General features: G+C 37.3%; 1 protein-coding gene across 6 annotated transcripts; it reads right to left on the bottom strand.

Moving 5' to 3' along the window:
• Positions 1–361: 361 nt before the first annotated feature.
• On the bottom strand, positions 362–19,966 carry LOC110661117 (uncharacterized). 6 transcript variants are annotated; one of them, XM_058153346.1, is made up of 10 exons: positions 19,862–19,966; positions 19,676–19,774; positions 18,757–18,856; positions 18,464–18,549; positions 16,783–16,843; positions 16,520–16,628; positions 16,241–16,329; positions 16,019–16,131; positions 15,535–15,665; positions 362–1,895 (listed from the first exon to the last, which is right to left on the bottom strand). In XM_058153346.1, the coding sequence occupies exons 2-10, from the start codon at positions 19,723–19,725 to the stop codon at positions 1,846–1,848; spliced, it is 789 nt and encodes a 262-aa protein (XP_058009329.1). In that variant the 5' UTR covers positions 19,726–19,774; positions 19,862–19,966; the 3' UTR covers positions 362–1,845. The 6 variants fall into 6 exon arrangements, with proteins under 6 accessions (XP_058009329.1, XP_058009331.1, XP_058009333.1 ...); XM_058153348.1 differs by having other exon boundaries at positions 16,798–16,843; positions 19,676–19,950; XM_058153350.1 differs by having other exon boundaries at positions 18,791–18,856; positions 19,676–19,950.
• Between the last annotated feature and the right edge of the window lie 926 nt (positions 19,967–20,892).

Raw genomic sequence — 20,892 nt, 5'->3', positions numbered from 1 at the left:
AACCATTTGTATCAATCATGACTTTCTTTAGATACGTGATTACTTAGCATTGTTTCCTTGGGGTCTTCAATTAGCGACTGAGGCTGGTTCAATTTCTTATTATGGGAATTCTTTTTTTCAATATAAAAAAGGTGGGCATATATGGATGAATTTCTCTTGGTCTTCTGCAAATCCAGTATGGCTGTTTTCCCCCATTTGTTTCCAGGACTGATATTTGGGATTACCACTTAACATCGTTAGAGATTGCTTACCTTGTAGATTTGTAAATCAGTAACATCCATATATTTATCTGTCATCAGCTGCCTGAAATATGCATTTGACAAGAAACTGAATCAAGATTTGTGTTCCTTATAATTTTCCACCAACTTTAGATTAGTGCCTGGTGAATTCACTGAAGTGCATGCATTTACCTAATGCTGCACATACTCATGCTGACATCCCATATGATATAACTTTTCTTTCCTGATTTTCCCTCGCAAAAAATAGTAAGTTTTTTCTCCCTGTTCTTTTTGGTCTTTTATATATCATAAGACATGAATTGTTATTCCTTTGTTGGCAATGCATTGTGTATCCTCTTGCTTTCACTCCCTGGTGCACGTGTACTGGCTGCTGGGGATATTTTTTTGTTATGATGCCATGATGTAAGAGCACATACTTTGATTCATTATGAATCATATGTACCGGATTTAGATGCTAGATGGGAAAAGATTCATAGACTTTTGCTGTCCTCGCTTCTAAAAGTTGTTCTATTGCACTGAATTTACCTTTGGGTTTGGATTACCACTAGGGTGGTGGATGGATAAGAAAAGGGAATAACTTAGTTTGTATTCATGAACTTGAGGGCTTTTCTTAAGGTTTAAATTTCGTTTCCTATAGATTTACTACCCAGGGCAGAATGTAAGATCTCAGCGCGCTGTTGATAAGGATGGTCCAAAATTCTCATTTTCTCTCAAAAGTAATAGCATTGAACTTCTTGGCCAACATGTCACAATAGTGGAAGCTGACTTTGTGAATGGATTTTTCCGGCAGGTTCAAGATTTACTTTTCGACCAAAACTTTCAAGATTTACTGTATATCGAAAATGCTCTGGAGTACATGCATCATGTAATTCCTTTTTATCAATGGTACTCTGTATTCACTGCTTATTGACAATGTTTTAAGTAAATTTCCAAGCAATTCTTTTCTTCTAATCTTTGTTTTTTACCTGGGGAGATTCTATTTGAAACATTGTCCAAGTTTAATAGCTGGCATTTCCTTTCCTAGGGGATGGAGATTTTTATGTCTTCTTTACTCTACAAAATGTGAGCTTTTTAGCCCCTTTCTTTTTATCCATAAATCTACAATCAAGCTTCTTTTCTTCTTCTTCTTTTTTCTTTCTCACTCTCTTTTCCTAATCTTCTTTGTTTTTCAGATATTGTAGCAGGAAAGTCAGTTATTTGTAGCAGTGGTTTTTCAGATAATATCAAGTCCAATAATTTGGAACCCAAGTTCAACGAGTTACCAAATAGCATCCAGCATCTTCTCAACCTTCACTAAATTAAGAAGCACAAGGAATTTTTGACTTCCTAGTGAAGATAAATATGTTTTCTTGTGTACTTATAGTTTTCAACGGCAAAAGGATTAAGTTAGAACTATGCAGATAAAAATATCATGATTGTTTTAAAATTATCTAGAATCTTATCAATGATAATTGGTGTGCAATTACCTTCTTTTAATCTTCTGGATATAAGAATTATTCATATTTGAAGGAAATGTTTGACAAGCCATGTTTGGGAAACGTATCTCTGTCTTTAATTCTCGAAATATATAGTATTCAAACGTAATCAGGCTCTGATACCAGGAGCTCTAGACGCTATTGCCAGCGCAGCCCCACTTTCTCCAGAAGAACATGGGCCCTGGTATCAAGGTGACTTAGACTCTGATGACTCAGAATATCACCACTACAACCTGTCTTCTCCATTATCAAAGTCCATCCTTTGATAATGCTTTTCAATGTCTGTTCTTTTAAAGAGCAACAGTGCATATCAAAGTATTCTTGGCGGATTTGTTTCTTGAATAATCCAGCATCACCAAGAAATTCAGAGAAAATAGAGTTGGCAGAGCAGGAGGGGCCGGGAGCCTCTTTAACACATACTGCATACAGTACTCATACTCAATGCCACTTCCCTCTCCATAGGTACTCTTAGGCTGGGAGTCCTTTTGTATGCATACAGTATGTATTAAAGAGGACCGTAGCTTCTTAGGACCAATAACAATATGTATTAACAAAGCAAGTGCAGAGCATTCGTACATCTGCTTACAGATGAATACTATACATTCTTGAACTTCAGACAGAGATGAGAGAAAATTTAGAAAGCCATGGATAAGAGAAATCAGAGATGTTATTGAAAATTTTGAATGCCTTACACACTAACGGAGCTCTCCTTATATAGAGGGAAGAACTTCTAGAAGATAATTATTACAAGCAAGGCCTACAGATAGGCTTTTGATAAAGTAAAGCAAACAGAAAAGCTTTATATAAAGTGAAACACATATGTGACTGCCGACACTACTTTAAGTCATGGATCTGGCTATCATAGGGACCAGCTATCATGGGGACTTTGATAATGGAGAAGACAGATTGTAGTGATGATATTCTGAGTCATCAGAGTCTAAGTCACCGTAAAAACCTTGATACCAGGGCCCATGTTCTTCTGGAGAAAGTGGGGTTGCGCTGGCAGTAGTGTCTAGAGCATCTTGGTCAAGTTCCATCGGGTCTTGGGAATCTTGGAAAGCTGGATCTGTCCAATTGATGGGTCCATCTGGTGGAGTGGATGGTGGTCCCAATGTGACAGATATGACTTGAGTATCCGATGTATGAGTGAAATTATTTATATCACAAAGATGCTGGGCTAGTTGTCTTCTTAATGGGCTCATAGCCCCTTTGTCTGTGATAGTCCCAGTATAGACTCTCCAGTCATAAGAAGTGTTCTGGGTCCATAAAAGCCCATCAGGCCGTTGGAAAAAGGGCCTATGAAAAATGAATAGGGCTTTAACAATGCTTTGTTGGGCCATGTGTCTATTTTCAATTCCTTGACCATCTATGATTTGATGGAGACTGTAAGACTATGTAGAGATGGGTCTAAACTATTCAAGGAATCTTGAGAGGAGAGTTCTTGATTGGTGGTTCTGGACATATTGGTAAAGGGCCAAGAAAGGGAATTCAAGGGCTACTGAGTAGAGAATAGTAAAACACCAAAGAAACCAGAGTTCTTCTAGGATTAACTCTGTTTCAGGATGGATGCTGATACAGTTGAGAAAAGGATAGTCTGGCTGGAAAAAAGGATTCTGAGGGAATAGTTTGTCTGAGAATATTTCTGGCACTTTGGAAATGAAAGAGATGCTTTCTTGCATAGTCTTTGAGCTGTGCAGGAGCCATGGTAGAGGAATTCCAAGAGGAAAACTGTCTGTAGGAGGGATCAAGAAGTTGGGAGTATCAGGTATTGAAGAAGAGGCCATTAGGATTAATGGTAAAGAAGAAGATGAACAGAGTAGTTAGGCTGGTTTTGGGCGAGAAAGGAGGTCTGGTAAGAAGAAGATCAACATCCAACCCCTTCTGATATTATTAATCTTACCTCCTCCTTATCCTTCTCTACACCCCTTAGAAGAACCCTTTCTTCTATAATTGATAATCTTGTAGAAATCTCCAACCTTCCTGAAGATGCTCAGGTCGGAGAATCACTTCTCCCTCTTCTTAGTCCTTACCATATTTATCGACGCCCTGGATCTTTCACTAAGAGTATCAGATCTCTTATTTCCACTCGTCGATCTCTTCCTAAAGAATATATTCAAGCTTCAAAGATGGATCAGTGTAGTCTCCAAAGTACTTCGGTAGAACAATATGTTACATTGGAGATTGCTTCTCCCCTGGTTCCTCGATGGAGAAATGAAGGATATTCTCACCTTCATTTTGGAGCTGTTCGTCTCATCCTCACTCTACATGGACGAAGAGGTCTTCCTGTTACTGCACGTGTCTCTCTTCTAGACACTCGCTTTTTACAGCATGAACATGCAGTTATTGACACATGTTTGACCACACTACATGCTGGTAGTGTTGTCTTTACTTTCTTCCCCAATTACAACATGTCACTCCGGGATGTTAATCTATGCTATGCTTTAAAGGTTCAAGTACAGCTGACTGGAGCTGAACAAGTGGCATCCTCAATGATGGCCACAATACACCATCAGATCATTTACAGACTCCAAGATCATGCGGTAGATCCAGGCCAAGCATCAGTATCTACTGACGCTCTGCTAGTATTGGCTGATACAGAGACCACCCCTACTATTGTACAAATCCCTAGACAGCTGTCAAGAAATGAGTTGGAGTAACTCATTCCTAAAGATTGGTTGACTAATTATGAAAAGATTCATGCCACCTCTCATCCAATACAAATTACTGAATCTTCCTTCCAAAGGAGACCAGATGGGACTGTCCAGACCTCTTTCCAGCCCGCTCGGCACTCGATGGGGTCTGTCCCTATTTTCCAAACAATGATGCTTCAGCCTATGACTAAAGAGCATAAAGAATTTCCAGTCTGTGCTCTTTCTGGAGATGGTCATTATATTTATCCAAAGCCAATAAATAAACATTGTCCTTGGGATCTCCCAAGATCTGGTGAATGCGACCCAGAATGTGATTGTTGTGACAACTACTGGAAACGAGAATATGATCACCCACTCTCTGACAAGAACCGGAGAAAACTACAAAAAAACCTCCAGAGTTTTTTTGTAAATCTCAGCAACAGCAACATTTTCAACAGGATCATCCTGACAATGGCCCGTGGATAGGAATCCATGAAGAAACCTAAAAGAAAAAGCCTTTGCCCATATATGATCTTGCTTTAGCGATCTTGAGGAAAGAAGGAATTCTTCCTCCTGAAGATCCTGAAGAGTTTGAGCCTGATCCACCAAAACCTCTTCCTACCTTACCCCTTGTTTCACCTTGTATGATGTTTACACCTACCTATGAAACAAAATACCCTCCTCTTAGCCAACAAACTGATTCAAAAACAAAGATTTCTACCAGGCCTTTTATTCAATCATCAAAAGTTTCTCCTGAAGGCCAACCCTTGCCAATCACCCCTACAGAAGAAGTTTTAAACTGGCAAACCAGAAATGCTGTTGCACAAAACAAAGCTCTTGAGCAGAGTGATTCCAAAATTGATAGGGTTCTCACTCACTCTCAAGTGACAGAACAGAAGGTGGATTCTTTTACAAAATTTGCTCAAAAAATGCATGCTGATCTTCAAGCTCAAATCATTCAGCTTGATAAGGATCTTCGATCCCTTATTCAACAGAGAAATTTTGGGATTGAGTTTTCCCATAAGGAAGCAGCAATTAAAAGACTAAAGTCTCAAATAGCCCAGATAGAAGCTGATCTTCATAAGCCTGTTTTCTCTGAAGCCACAAAACCACATAACTCATTTGCCAATGTTAGTACCCAAAGTCCTTTCATCATGACTACCCCAAGTGCTTTTTTGCCTACACCTGCCTCACCATACTCAGCCTTTACACCGTCACTCAATTACAGCTATACTGAACCACCACCTTATAATCCTTCACCTCTATTCCAGAAGGTCATGTCTTCCCCAAGTCCTTTTTCTGCTCTACCAGTTCCCTCTAAAAGGCCGGAACAAAGTCTTTCCTCTTCCGATGAATCCTTGCCAAACACCAGAAGAAAGATCAATAAGGGTAAAGCAAAAATGTACCTTGATCCTCCATTGCCTCCACAACATATGGTTTTCCCGACTTCTAAATCCATAGAAGAATCCTCTGCTGAGGACAGTGAAGCTTTCTCAAACTCTTTCAGTGATGATGAGCAAGCTGACATCATAGCTTTACTAATGGCAGATCCACCCCAAACAACTCCCTCTGAAGCCTCCAGAACTGGAGCTATTGGACCATCTGGAACGGCCCATGAGAATCCTCCTTCGCTTCCTCCACAGGCTCAGCCCAATGTTGAAATTCTTGAAGAAGAAACAGAAGAAGTCCATTTTGATCTTCCAAATACTCAACAGGCTACAAAGCCCAGTTCAGGCCCATGGTTTACTCTGGATGATCTCCCTCCAGCCCAATGGCGCAGCAGACTAGCTGAGTTCAAAGTTTGGATAGACGTCTAAATGCTAAGGCAAGGAGCTGATTCTCATGTAGTATTAAGAGAGTTTATTTCTCGTACTACTGGATCTTTGCAAGATTGGTTCAAATCATTGGGAAATTATCATTTGGCCCAATTTTATCATTTGTCTCCTCTCCAAGCTGCCAACACTATCTTCTCTGAATTTCTTGGTGATGCTGGATTATTCAACAAACAAATCCGCCAATAATACTTTGATATGCGTTGTTGCTCTTTAAAAAGAAGAGCAGACGTTGAAAAGCATTATCAAAGGATGGTTCAAAGATATTATTTGCTGAATGAGTTTAATGATGTCAACCTCAGACAAACCTATATAGCCTTTCTTCCTGAACAACTCCAACCAGAACTACATCGTTCTATTTCTGCTACAAGAAGAGAGATGAATACCATCTCTATTGGAGAGATCCATCAGATGGCATTAGCATGTGTAGAAAAGATGTGTGATCAACAGCAGATGTTCAAAGGCATTATGGCAAATAGCAAAACATTGAAGAATGTTTGCCAAAAACCATATTTGTCTATTAAATGCAAAGAAAAGGATTGTGTTTGCACAACCAAAAAGAAGTCTCATTACAAGAAACAGCCTCAACACCATCAAACACCTTCCCGAAGATCTGGCAGAAGAATGGGAAGAAGAACTATCAGATATTTCAAATGACGACAAGGCAGCAAATCGAAAAAATCAGATCATGGTTATATCTGTGGGAAAAAGGGGCATTATGCGAAGAATTATCCTACCAGTCCCAATAAAGCTATTAAACTTCTACAGTACATCTGCTAGTCCCTACAAGTTTCATTAAATGATGATAAAGATGTTGAGTCCCTGTTCTCTGAACAAAAATAGCTAGATGATGATACTGTTTTTGCTTTATGCCCAGATCCAGAAATATCTCTAGATTTCATAGGAGATGAAGAGTCCAGAGTTTTGGCCTCAAATACTGAAGAACACTATTCCTCCTATCTGACCCAGAATATCCAAACTCCACGAGTCATCCATTCTACTGGCTCTATCACCACTCTATTGGTAAATCTTCAAATCTGGCCCAACAAGTATGACCGACCCATTAAGGTCATTGGATTTTTAGATACTGGTGCTCACAAGTCTATGATGAATCCAGCCATTCTGCCTCCTGAGGCTTGGGCCCAGCATAACGAATATTTCAAGGCCGCAGACGGGAAAATCTTTAAGACGGGCCTTATCTCAAAAAGGCTTATTGGAATACAGTTCTTCCCTAACTGTGTTCTTTGGTCTAGAATTATTGGTTCTGATCTTCCTGAGAAAGATCTCCTTATTGGGTTTGACTTATATCAGCAGGCCAAACACCTTAAGATCCTTCCCAATGGATTGAAGTACAAACGACAATTCTAGCCTTTCACCTCCATTCCCAAACTCTTCACTCTTACTGACGTCATTCCCCAATTCCAAGAACACAGGGATCTTCTCTTAGAATCCTGTGCAGATTCTCACTCTTAGTTCCATCATCCCCGTCCACTATGGAAAAATACAGCATTCTATGTTCATCTTCCTTTCAAACCTAATGAAGAAGTAAACCCAACTAAAGCAACCCATTCGGGTATGAATCCTACTGACCTCCTCCTAGCCCAAGAAGAATGTAAGCAACTCTTACAACAAGGCTTAATTGAGCCTACGAGCTCACCTTGGGTCTGTCAAGCTTTCTAAGTAGAGAAAAGGTCAGAAAGACTCCCGAGGAAAAAAGAGGTTGGTTATTGATTATAAACCTCTCAATCATTTTCTCCAAAACATCAAATTTCCTCTTCCTAAACCAGAAGCCCTTTTTACCCAACTTTACAAGTCCCATTGGTTCTCAAAATTTGACTTGAAAGCAGGATTTTGGCAATGGGGAGTCCAACCTACTGATCAGCCCAAAACTGTATTTTGCATACCCACAGCTCAATTCCAATGGACTGTCCTTCCTTTTAGCCTTAAAACGTCCCCATCCTTATTTCAAAAGGCCATAACTATAATATTCACCACCATCCTTCACAGTGCTCTTATCTACATTGATGATATCATATTATTTTCAGAAAATGAACAGGATCATAAAAATCTCCTCATTACTTTCCAAACCTTGGTCCAGACACATGGAATCATGCCTTCTGAAAAGAAGAGTTCCCTGGCCCAGAAAGAAATTGATTTTTTTGGAATGCATTTCTCTTACAGAAAGTATCAGCCTGGTCCACACATTGTAGCAGAATTATTGAAATTCTTTGACAAAGACTTGTCATTCAAACAGATTCAACAATTCTTGGGAATTATCAATTACATCAGGAAATTTATTCCTCATGTTGCAAAAGACACCAGTCAGTTGTCAAAGATGTTGAAAAAGTCTGCCCCACCTTGGGGTCCGGATCAGATAGCTGCGGTTAAAAGATTAAAAAAAGTGGCACAGAACCCACCACCTCTAAAGATTCCCAGTATTGGCAACAGAATCCTTCAAACAGATGCCAGCAATACTCACTGGGGAGCTATTCTCCTTGAAGAAATCAATGGTGAAAAATTTCTACGTGGTCATGCTAGTGGTCAGTTTACTGAGGCCCAGAAACATTACCACTCTGTTTACAATGAGATATTTGTTGTTAAAAATGGAATCAAAAAGTTCGAATTCCATCTGATTGGGCACCATTTTACTATTATCATGGACAGCTCGTCCTTTCCAAATATCATGGATTTCAAGAATAAAACTTTACTAGAACCACAACTGTTGAGGCTCAAAGACTGGTTTTTCAAGTATAAATTCTCGGTTCAGCACATCAAAGGAAAACATAACCTCTTACCAAACCTCCTTTCTAGCCCAAAACCAGCCTAACTACTCTGCTCATCTTCTTCTTTCCCATTAATCCTAATGGCCTCTTCTTCAAGACCTGATACTCCTAACTCCTTGATCCCTCCTACAGATGGTTTTTCTCTTGGAAGTTCCTCTACCATGGCTCCTGCACAGCTCAAAGACTATGCAAGAAAGCATCTCTTTCATTTCCAAAGTGCCAGAAATGTTCTCAGATAAATTATTCCCTCAAAACCCTTTTTCCAGCTAGACTATCCTTTTCTCAACTGTATCAGCATCCATCCTGAAACAGAGTTAATCTTAGAAGAACTCAGGTTTCTTTGGTGTTTTACTGTTCTCTACTCAGTAGCCCTTGAATTCCCTGTTTTGGCCCTTTACCAATATGTCCAGAACCACCAATTAAGAACCCTCCTCTCAAGATTCCTTGAATGGTTTAGACCCATCTCTACATGGTCTTACAATCTCCGTCAAATCATTGATAGTCAAGGAATTGAAAATAGACCCATGGCCCAACAAAGCATTGTTAAAGCCCTATTCATTTTTCATAGGCCCTTTTTCTAACGGCCTGATGGGCTTTTATGTGTAGAAAGAGATGATTCTCCTTAATTTCAATTAATCTGTACATGGGTATATATATACAATTGATTCCTATAATTGTGTTCTACTAATTAGGAAAAAATCCTAAATAAGAAATCCTAAATAGGAATACAGAATACAGAATATACAAAGAAATAATATAGTGATTGACTTTCCATAACACTCCCCCTCAAGTTGGAGCATAGATGTTAATCATGCCCAACTTGTTACAAATGTAGTCAATCCTAGCTCCATTCAGAGTTTTTGTGAAAATATCTCCTAACTGCTCTCCAGTTTTGATGTGTTCTGTTGAGATGATCTGTTATTGAATTTTTTCACGAACAAAGTGACAATCAATCTCAATATATTTGGTTCGCTCATGAAACATTGGATTAGAAGCAATATGGAGAGCAGCTTGATTATCACACCACAATTTCGCAGGCAGGAAGGTCTTAAAACCTGTCTCATCTAGTAATTGAAGTATCCACATTACCATACATACAGATTGTGCCATGGCTCTGTATTCGGATTCAGCACTAGATCGAGAAACTACACTTTGCTTCTTGCTTCTCCAAGACACCAAATTTCCTCTAACAAAAACGCAATATCCAGTAGTTGACCTCCTGTCAACCTTAGATCCAACCCAGTCAGCATCTGAAAAACATTCAACATTCAAATGCCCATGATTACCATATAACAAACCTCTTCCTGGAGCGCCCTTCAGATAACACAAGATTTGTCCCAAAGCTTCTCAATGAGCAACAGTTGGGGAAGACATAAACTGACTTACCACACTAACGACATAAGCAATGTCAGGACAAGTGACTGTAAGGTAGTTCAATTTTCCTACCAATCTCCTGTATCTCTCTGGATCTTCAAACAACTCACTATCCCCTACTAACAGTTGTAAATTTGGAGTCATTGATGCACTACAAGGCTTAGCACCTAATTTTCCTGTCTCTCTCTGGATCTCCTGTATCTCTCTGGATCTTCAAACAACTCACTATCCCCTACAAATAGTTGTAAATTTGGAGTCATTGGTGCACTACAAGGCTTAGCACCTAATTTTCCTGTCTCTGTCAATAAATCGAGGACATATTTTCTTTAAGACAAGAAAATACCCTTCTTACTTCTCATAACTTAAATACCCACGAAATACTTTAATAATCCCAAGTCTTTGGTGCGAAACTGGGTTTGGAGAAAGGTTTTAAGAGATGAAATACCTGTAGAGTCACTCCCAGTAATGACAATGTCATCCACATAGACTACCAAGAGAATTAGATCAGCCTCAGATTGCCTATAAAATACTGAGTGATCACATTTACTCTTTAGCATACCAAATTCCTGTACTGCTTCACTAAATCTCCCCAACCAAGCCCTAGGACTTTGTTTCAAGTCATAAAGAGACTTCCGAAGCCTACAAACTTTACCCAACTCCTCCTGAGCAACAAACCCAGGTGGTTGCTCCATATACACCTCCTCCTGAAGATCACCATGAAGGAAAGCATTCTTGATATCTAATTGGTGTAGGGGCCAATCACATGTAGCTGCTAAAGAGATAAACAAGCGAACAGAAGTAAGTTTAGCTAAAGGAGAAAAAGTGTCAGAGTAATCAACCCCACATATCTGAGCATATCCTTTTGCTACAAGGCGTGCTTTTAACCTAGCCACAGAATCATCAGGATTTACCTTTACTGTAAATACCCATTTGCAATCAATAGCTTTCTTACCAGTGGGCAAAGGCAACAGTTCCCATGTACCATTAGCATCTAAAGCCTCCATTTCCTCTTTCATAGCAGCACACCAGCTAAGATGAGACAGTGTCTCACCACCAGTATTAGGGATAGGAACAGAGTGTAAAAAAATAACAAAACACCGAGAACAAGAAGACAATTAATTATAAGAAACAAAATAAGAGATAAAATAAGTACATGAACGTTTACCTTTATGAAGAGCAATGGGTAATTCTAGATCAGAATCATGATCAGTATGAGGTACAATATCTCCCAATGAAGTAGCTGGTAGAGGATCTAAGTCAGAAATCTCCAATCTCCTAAAATAAACATGAACAACAGGAGGTCGAGTAGGTCTAGGGACAGAAGGAACAGCCTGCGGGAAAGGACTAAACATTGGTTGAATAGTATATATTAAGAGATCATCCTCCTTCCCCTGACTCTCATGCACTGATGATTGAGGGAAAAATGAAGTGGACTCAAAAAATGTGACATCTGCAAAAATAAGATAACGATTAAGAGTATGAGAGAAACAGCGGTACCCTTTTTGCAGCCGGGAGTACCCAAGGAAGACACATTTGAAAGACTTTGGATCCCATTTAGTAATCTGTGAAAGTACATCACGCACAAAATAGGTACAACAAAAAATACGGGGTTCAACAGGGAACAAAGATTTTGTAGGAAACAAAGTAGTATAAGAAATATCCCCATTAAGGACAGAAGACGGCATACGATTGATCAAAAAACATGCCATAGAAAATGCATCCGCCCAAAAGTGTTTAGGAACTTTCATCTGAAAAAGAAGAGCACGAGTTACCTCAAGAAGATGCCGATTTTTCTTTTCAGCCACGCCATTTTGGGATGGGGTATCCACACAGGAAGACTGATGAAGAATGTTATTTTATGTCATATAAGACTGAAATTGTGCTGAAAAGTATTCTTTGGCATTGTCACTTCTTAATATGCGCATAGAAATATTAAATTGAGTTTTGATTTCATTACAAAAGGCACAAAAGATAAAAAATAACTCAGAACGATTTTTCATTAAATATAACCAGGTAATACGAGAGTAATCATCAACAAAAGTAACAAAATAACGAAATCCAGTTTGAGAAGTAACAGAACAAGGACCTCAAACATCAGAATGAACTAACTCAAAAGGGAATGAAGCCCGTTTATTGACTCTAGACACAGAAGGCAAACGATGATATTTTGCAAACTCACACGACTCACATTCTAGTACTGACAAAGACTGAAACTGAGGACATAGCTTTTTCATAGTAGACAAATAAGGATGCCCCAATCTACAATGAGCTTCAAGAGGTGTTAAGGTATTGAAGCAAACAAGCGACCGCGGTACATGATTTTTCAGAATGTAGAGACCTCCTGACTCACGTCCTCTACCAATAATCTGCTTCGTCGTAAGATCCTGAAACAAACACTGGTTAGGAAAAAAAGAACAGAACAATTTAAGATACGAGTAAGTTTACTAATAGAAAGTAGATTAAAAGAGAATTTTGGTAGACTCAAAACAAATGACAAAAAAATTGACGAAGTCGGGTTCGCAGTTCCATAACCCATGACACAAGAAGTAAAACTATCAGCTAAAGTAACAGTAGAGGAAGTGAAATTAGAGTGAAAAGCAGATAGAAGACTAGAATTACCTATCATGTGATCTGTCGCACCAGAATCAATAACCCATTTGGATGAGTAAGACACAAGGCATGTAGTGGATTTACCTGACTCAGCGATGGCAGTGACAGGGGAATTGGTAGGCTTTAGAGATGCCTGATACTGGGAAAACTGTGCAAAATCCTCTACAGATACCAAAATAGTTTTCTCAGAGGAAGATACTTTAGAATCCTCTGCTGCCATATTTGCCATCTGTGATCGCTGATTTTTCCTTTGAAGTTGCAGACAATTATATTTTGTATGGCCAGGCTCATGGCAATAATAACAAATGACTCCTTTTGAGTCCTGATTAGAACTAGTCTCTCCATTACGCTGATTACTTCTGTTGCCTATAATTCCTTCTCTACTTCCTCTTCTATTACCCTGTTGTCTATTTGGATTACGGCTAATAAGAGAACTACTAGCAGGTTATAAAGATTGGGTACTCTCTGTATGAAGGACCCGTGTGAACGTTTCATGCAAAGAGAAAATCTCAGAACTGGAGAGAATTTGAGATTTAATAGTCTCATACTCTAAAGGAAGGCCTGCAAGAAAACTCATAACAGTCAGTTGCTCCCGGTGGGCCTGCTGAACTTTCACATCAGGATTAAAAGGCAATAATATATTAAGTTCCACATATACCCGTTTCAAATCCATAAAATAAGCCGTGAGAAACTTATCCTCTTTCTCAGCACGGTAGAATGTCTTACAAACATCATAAATACGGGAGATATTCCCTTTACTAGAATACAGAAAATCTAAGTAATCCATTAATTCCTTAACAAATTCACAGTGATTAATTAAACTAATTACCTCACTGTGAATCGAGTTCCAAAGCTGCAAAAACAACTGAGCATCCTCCCTTAGCCAAGTTTGTCGTGTATCATCCGTAGGTGGATCTTTAGTAAGGTGATCATCCTTATCAATGCTACGCAAATAGACCCTAACAGTCTTACTCCACTCCAGGTAATTCGAACCATTAGGTTTGTGTTCCGTGATCTTAGTCATCACCGGAATCACATCAGAAATAACATTCTTATTGTCTGCCATTTGTTGAGACAAAGAAAACTAACCGAAAAGCTAATCCAAAGTGCTTACAGCAGCAAAATAATACAAAATCATAAAGCAAGCAAATACCGAAATAGGATCTGAGAGCCAAACCTCAGAAGTCTTTTAATGGTATACTGGATCAGGCAACAACACACAATGGTGGAATGAGGGGGTTGAGGAGACGCCGGCGATGTTGATCGGAGTCGAAAAGGCCGGTCGGCGGCCAAAGTCTCTCCTGAACTGAGTGGTGAGAACAAATAGTAACCCTAGATAGATGACCTGCTCTGATACCATATAGAAAGAGATGATTCTCCTTGATTTCAATTAATCTGTACATGGGTATATATATACAATTGATTCCTATAATTGTGTTCTACTAATTAGGAAGAAATCCTAAATAAGAAATCCTAAATAGGAATACAGAATACAGAATATACAAAGAAATAATATAGTGATTGACTTTCCATAACATTATGGACCCAGAACACTTCTTATTACTGGAGAGTCTATACTGGGACTATCACAAATAAAGGGGTTATGAGCCCATTAAGAAGACAACTAGCCTAGCATCTTTGTGATATAAATAGTTTCACTCATGTATCGAATACTCAAGTCATATCTGTCATATTGGGACCACCATCCACTCCACCAGATGGACCCATCAATTGGACAGATCCAACTTTCCAAGATTCCCAAGACCTGATGGAACTTGACCAAGATGCTCTACGCGCTATTGCCAGCGCAGCCCCACCTTATCCAGAAGAACATGAGCCCTAGTATCAAGGTTTTTACGGTGACTTAGACTCTGATGACTCAGAATATCACCACTACAACCTGTCTTTTCCATTATCAAAGTCCCCATGATAGCTGGTCCCCATGATAGCTAGATCCGTGACTTAAAGTAGTGTCGACAGTCACATGTGTGTTTCACTTTATATAAAGCTTGTCTATTTGCTTTACTTTATCAAAAGCCTATCTGTAGGCCTTGCTTGTAATAATTATCTTTTAGAAGCTCTTCCTTCTATATAAGGAGAGCTCCATCCGTGTGTAAGGCATTCAAAAATTTCAATAACATCTCTGGTTTCTCTTATCCATGACTTTCTAAATTTTCTCTCATCTCTGTCTGATGTTCAAGAATGCATAGTATTCATCTGTAAGCAAATGTACGTATGCTCTACACTTGCCCTGTTAAGGGATCCAGTGCATCAGAAATACATATTGTTATTGGTCCTAAGAAGCTACGGTCCTCTTTAATATATACTGTATGCATACAAAAGGACTCCCAGCCTAAGAGTACCTATAGAGAGGGAAGCGGCATTGAGTATGAGTACTGTATGCAGTATGTGTTAAAGAGGTTCCTGGCCCCTCCTAGATAACGACCACCAGTCTGACCAGAAGAAACAAAGAGGCTTCTTTTTGTATTAATGAGTGATCAATTTCTTGTAAATGCAGAAATAGCACACAAATAGAGACACATAAAAACGTAGCCACAAATAGAAAACAATAAAAGAAATTCAGCACATACCAATACCCAAAATTAGCGAGTAAATAATGAACCCCAGTAGAGAAAAGTCCATTTTATAGACAATCTCCATGATAATAATGCATCCTCCAGCTATCATTAAGTGCCTTGGAGAAGAGAAAACCATGTGCAATCTAGAAACAAGCAAAATTGGTTTCATAATTAATTAACCCTGAAATTTCCTATAATCATGATAACATCCTAAACATTGTTGAATTTGTAATAGATATAGTTTGAAGGGAAGCGACAGATGAAAATTTGAATCATAGAAATAAGCAACACGAAAATTAAATGATTCAGATAACCATGCAAAGACTATTGAGAGGCACCAGCTAGTGTGATCAAAAGAAAGCATAGAGCAATATGCACAAGAAGGGAAACATGAATGTTTATTTCCACACACAACAATTAGTTCATCATAAAGTACACAAGCATGAGTAAACCAAAACCCAAGAGCAGCATAAAGATGACTATCAAGAAAAGGTACCTCTCTTCTGCAATGCTGTCAACATAGAATATCAAGATAACTCCAAAAAGAATAGTGCCCAGAAATGCCCAAGCTGAAAACGGCAACGCTATCTTGTTATCAGAAGTTGATCCCTGAAATATTGTAATAGAAAAAAAAAAGCAACAAGGTATTTACAATCAAGGCAGAGCCCACAGTGATTAAACAAGAAAATGATTTCTCAACAAGTCAAAATAGACATACGATGATGAAGTCCCACATGGCCACAGGAAACAGAAAACATGTTGCTGCAGTAATGGTTATGGCATGAAGCCTCCTTTTAAGTTGATTCTGAAAACAAAGAATGGCTATAATAAATAAAGGACCACCATCAATCTGATAACTTCCACCCCCCACCCACCCACTCACACACACACACAAACACAAAAGCAGCTAAAAATTACAAAAGTAAACAATAGTTAGTTCAAATTCTTTGGAAAATGGATAGTAAACAATAATATAGGTGGACAAACATCAATAGCTTGAGTGAAACACGCCATGCAATCGCCCTTCTTAAAGCTGAGAATATTCCAGCAAGGATTGGAACTATCATTTCTGTCATGCTCAAAACTTCTTCTGTGCAATCCTCGGTCTAAACAGCATTTTTGAATGGTATTTTCACATTAAGTTAACAAGAGGAGCTTTTTAGAATTCACAAGAATAAGAATGAGCAAAAAGAAATAAAGTAATAAAAATTTAAGTGAGATACATGTTCATTTTACAAAAGGTTATAAAAAGGTGAATACGTTGTCATTGCCCACCCTTGAGATAAGAAGTAGAAAGATGCCAACATTGCAATGAGCCCGCCTACCCAGTAGAAGATGAAACATGCATTGAACAAGTGAGAAAACAATTAATATCTTCTAAATCAAAGCCACTGATAGCAATAGACTGGTGCATTAAACCTGATATATCAGATCATAAAGACACCACCAAGACACATACCTAAGTATACTTAGTACCTGATGATAAAAAATTTGACATTGCTATGAGTTTACAATGTTTTATTCCCTATCAGCAATACATGACCATAGAAGAACCATTCTAGGATCTATGTTAAGCATCAAATGGCAGTTCACAGAGCAAAGAATTTTAAATGTTAGTATAAGAATTTTGAAAGGCATCTATAAGCCAGGAATGTCACATCACTCATGTGGAAAACATGTCAGACATAAAATTCTAAATCTTATTTGCTTTAAGAATATCTTTTTTTTTTTAATACCTTTTACCAGAGATGGCTTCTCTGACCATATAATGTGGCAGATAACACTCCAAGGACAGCACCAGAATACTCCGCCAATATAGCTCTAGAGTCAGAATAAAGAATTAAATAAACAGCTATCTAACTACCAATAAAATGCAGACTGGAAAAAACTTAGAACACATAATCAACCAAGTTAAAGACGACAATAGAATGCCACAACTGACACAAGCAGTTCTATGGACATGCTCCGAGAATCCCACAAAAAATTGATACCAATAAGTCGCCAAGACACCATGCAGTAGAGAAAGAATAAGATAAACAACATAAGCTCATAAATTTTGGTTCAAACAGTAATAGCCTTGAAAATTGCATCAGTGTAGAAAGGATATATCCAGTTTGAGAAAGCAGTAAAACGTTCATGGGTCTGTTTACATAAACGAAGTTTTAAAAATAATATCAATTGCTTTCACTCCTGGCTAGAGGAGAACAAGGGAACCATAGGTCCCAATACAAGACAATGGAACAACACATGACATGACAAAAATAGTGGATGTCTACTTATTTTATAAGATTTTGACAATGAATTACAGTGTTTTTGTACCACGGATAACAAGACAAAAATCACATAAAGAATCTATCATCTTAAAGACTGAACATGACATAACAGCACCAGAGACCAAAAGTGTAAGACATCGAAATTCCCTTGCCACATGGCAAAGCACTAAAAGATGATCCACCAATTTATCATCTCGTGCACACATCATACACCATTTCCAGCAAGATTTATGTTCAAAATCCTCTTGAATGAAGTGAAGCAATCCATCAAGAAGTAGGGAAAGGGCTTGGGGTGTTGTGGGGGGTGTGCAGAAAGCTATGTTAGTTGTGGTTCTAGTATGTCAAATTACCCTGAATAAATTGGCAGAATAAGAATTTTAAAAGACAAGACTAGTCTGAGCGAATCTACATTAGTCTTAGAGATTAATGTTACCATAGTTTGATAGTTAAAACTTGCTTTTTTAACTATACACATGTTTTTCACTTATAATATCCGATGTATATCATTCCTACAGGCTGCTTACTTCTAAAATTGCAATACATGAATCTGCTGGCTCCCACTATGCACCTCCCAATAAATTAAGAATAAGAAGGGGGTATTTCCAATTGAACAAGCACTTGAGAAACTCATGAATACTAACAATGAACTAGAAGTAGTATAAACCTACCTAACTGGTCCACATGATTTGAGGCCCTTTCCCCACAAGATGAAGTATAAAGCTGTTATAGCACCATTTATGATAGATGGCGGTACCTGAACAACAAAAAACACCAACTAAGAAGTATAAATTTGCAGAATGCTAATTAATATATTCCACTTTCCTTCCACTTGTATGTTAAGATACAAAAGAAAGTATTCCTAATTAACCAGTTGATTAGAAAGTGGTCTCCCTTTCCAAGGCTTTTGCAAAGCTAAAAACAGGATGGATGATGGAACCAAACAAATGAAGATAAAAAGTACCACTAAAGCTGCAGGCTGGGACAAATTGCCATACATGGAATAAACTGACCATATTCTCAAGAAGATTCCAATAATATGGATTATCAGCAAAGGAGTGTGTCTGTAAACAAGAAAATACATAATTGTTATGAATCAATTTCGCTTTACTAAGAGCAACTAAAGTGGAAAACTTGCATAGCACAAACTAATGAAAAGCACAAAAATGAACAATGCTATTCCAAGTTTCAACACATTTTCCCAAACAACCAAAAGTTGCAAATAATGAATGAGCAATTAGACCAGAAAGCAAAAATTTCAGCATAAATCAAAATTCAGAGTTGACATTAAAATGACACAGTAGAGAAATCAAACTAGAAACCATGTCAATAATATGGGAAAATTATTTTGTGTGTAATTGAACCTCGGGCAATTTATTAATGAACTCTATTTTTAAAGTGAACTCTAAACATTAAATCCCTACCTCAGGCCAATACAAACTGATTTTCAAATTGCTTTTTTTTTTTCTTCTATTATTAATTCATATGCCACGCTAAAACAAACAATTAAAAGCACAAGAACAGAAGACTTTATCTGGTTTTCCTTCGCCTCAATTTCCTCAATAATCAAACAAATAGTAACAAGATTAGAAACTAATTCGAAAATACAAAAAAGAATCGGTTCCAAAATAAGAACCATTCCATTTCACCATTTGTCTCATTCATGCTCTCTCGGTCGCTGAGAAAGTGTTGCAAAAGAAAACAATTTACAAACACCAAATTTACCATACCATACATTACTTTAACTACACCAAGAAGCAACCTAAAGACCGGATGCGAAACATTTTGAAGTAGCAACGAATAGAATTCCTAGGCAAAGTCTCCAGCATTTCCAAGGAAACCAAAAAGAAAATTTAGGGTTAGGGTTGAGAGTAATGAGTTACCCGAAATGAGAAGAACCTCGACCTTCACTGGTTTGCTTTGGCGATATCATTTTGTTTGTCCGTTCTACATAGGGAAATTTAATCGAAGAGCGTTGATCTCTGCGGCAGAGTAACTCTGTAAAGAAATGCAGAAATTTAAGGGAATAGAGCTGAATTAAAATTGCGATCGAAGATTATTGATGTTACATGCTAAGCGGCACTGTCAATAAACAATCCGAAGTTTTGCCTTTCAAGGAACGAGAGGAAAAACTCTCTCATCCCGTCGGTGCCGCCGATCGAAGTTGAATGGTGTTGGGCTCTTTGCTACGATCCGTGGGCCGGAGTACGATGTTAGGCTTTTGTTGTAAAGTTGGGCTTTTTAATTTTTCTTATTATAGGCCCGTTCAATATTTTTATTAGAATTACTGTTTAAAAATTTATTTTTTAAATATAGAGGACATTAAAAAATAATATAAAATTAAATTTATAAGTTTTAATTATAAAAATATTAAAATAATAAAATATTTTTTTTAAACTGTTTTTTTAACCGTATCTGAAATTATATTTTTATTCAAAAAAATAATTTTATATCTTTAATTTCAATGACAAACAGACACTATATTAATGTCTTAATTTAAAATTTAATAATTTAATTTAATCTTTTATCCTAAAGTTTCTGCTAATATATAGCTATAGGTCTTTAAAAATTATTTTAAAATTATAGACATCGATGTCTTTTTTAACCTAGTTTTGAGGTTGGATTTGGATAAATTTCTAGCATATAAGAATGTGCCAAGCCATAAACAAGCAATTAAGTCATAATTTAAAGCCTGTTTGATATTACTGTTAAAATTACTATTTAGAAAATTATTTTTTTAAATATACTAATTAGAGAGTATTAAAAATAATTTAAAATTAAATTTAAAAAGTTTTAATTATAAGAATAATAAAATAATAAAATAATTTTTTGTAAATTATATTTTTCAATAACATATAAAATAGTATTTTTATTCAAAAAATAGTTTAGACCCTATAAATTAAATGTCAAGCAGACACTTAATTGCTAGTATGATTTGTATAAATAAAGGAGATTTAATTTACATAATTAATTAGAAGCATTGATTAGCATAATCATAGTGATATATATATATATATATATATATATATATATATATATATATATATATATATATATATATATATATATATTGAGGGTGACAACTTTGTTGTCTCGTTGT

This window comes from Hevea brasiliensis, chromosome 9, assembly GCF_030052815.1.
Source record: "Hevea brasiliensis isolate MT/VB/25A 57/8 chromosome 9, ASM3005281v1, whole genome shotgun sequence".
NCBI classification, from domain to species: Eukaryota; Viridiplantae; Streptophyta; class Magnoliopsida; order Malpighiales; family Euphorbiaceae; genus Hevea; species Hevea brasiliensis.
Note: the sequence above shows the minus strand (reverse complement) of the source record. Positions and strands in the feature narration are given on the sequence as shown.

Excerpts from the sequence above, each read along its gene's own strand:
- LOC110661117 (XM_058153346.1), bottom strand. The coding sequence starts at position 19,725 with ATGATATCGCCAAAGCAAACCAGTGAAGGTCGAGGTTCTTCTCATTTC. Across the intron at positions 18,857-19,675 it reads CGAGGTTCTTCTCATTTCGG|ACACACTCCTTTGCTGATAA; the intron begins GTAACTCATTAC and ends TCTTGTTTACAG. Across the intron at positions 16,132-16,240 it reads CCATGTGGGACTTCATCATC|GGATCAACTTCTGATAACAA; the intron begins GTATGTCTATTT and ends ACAATATTTCAG.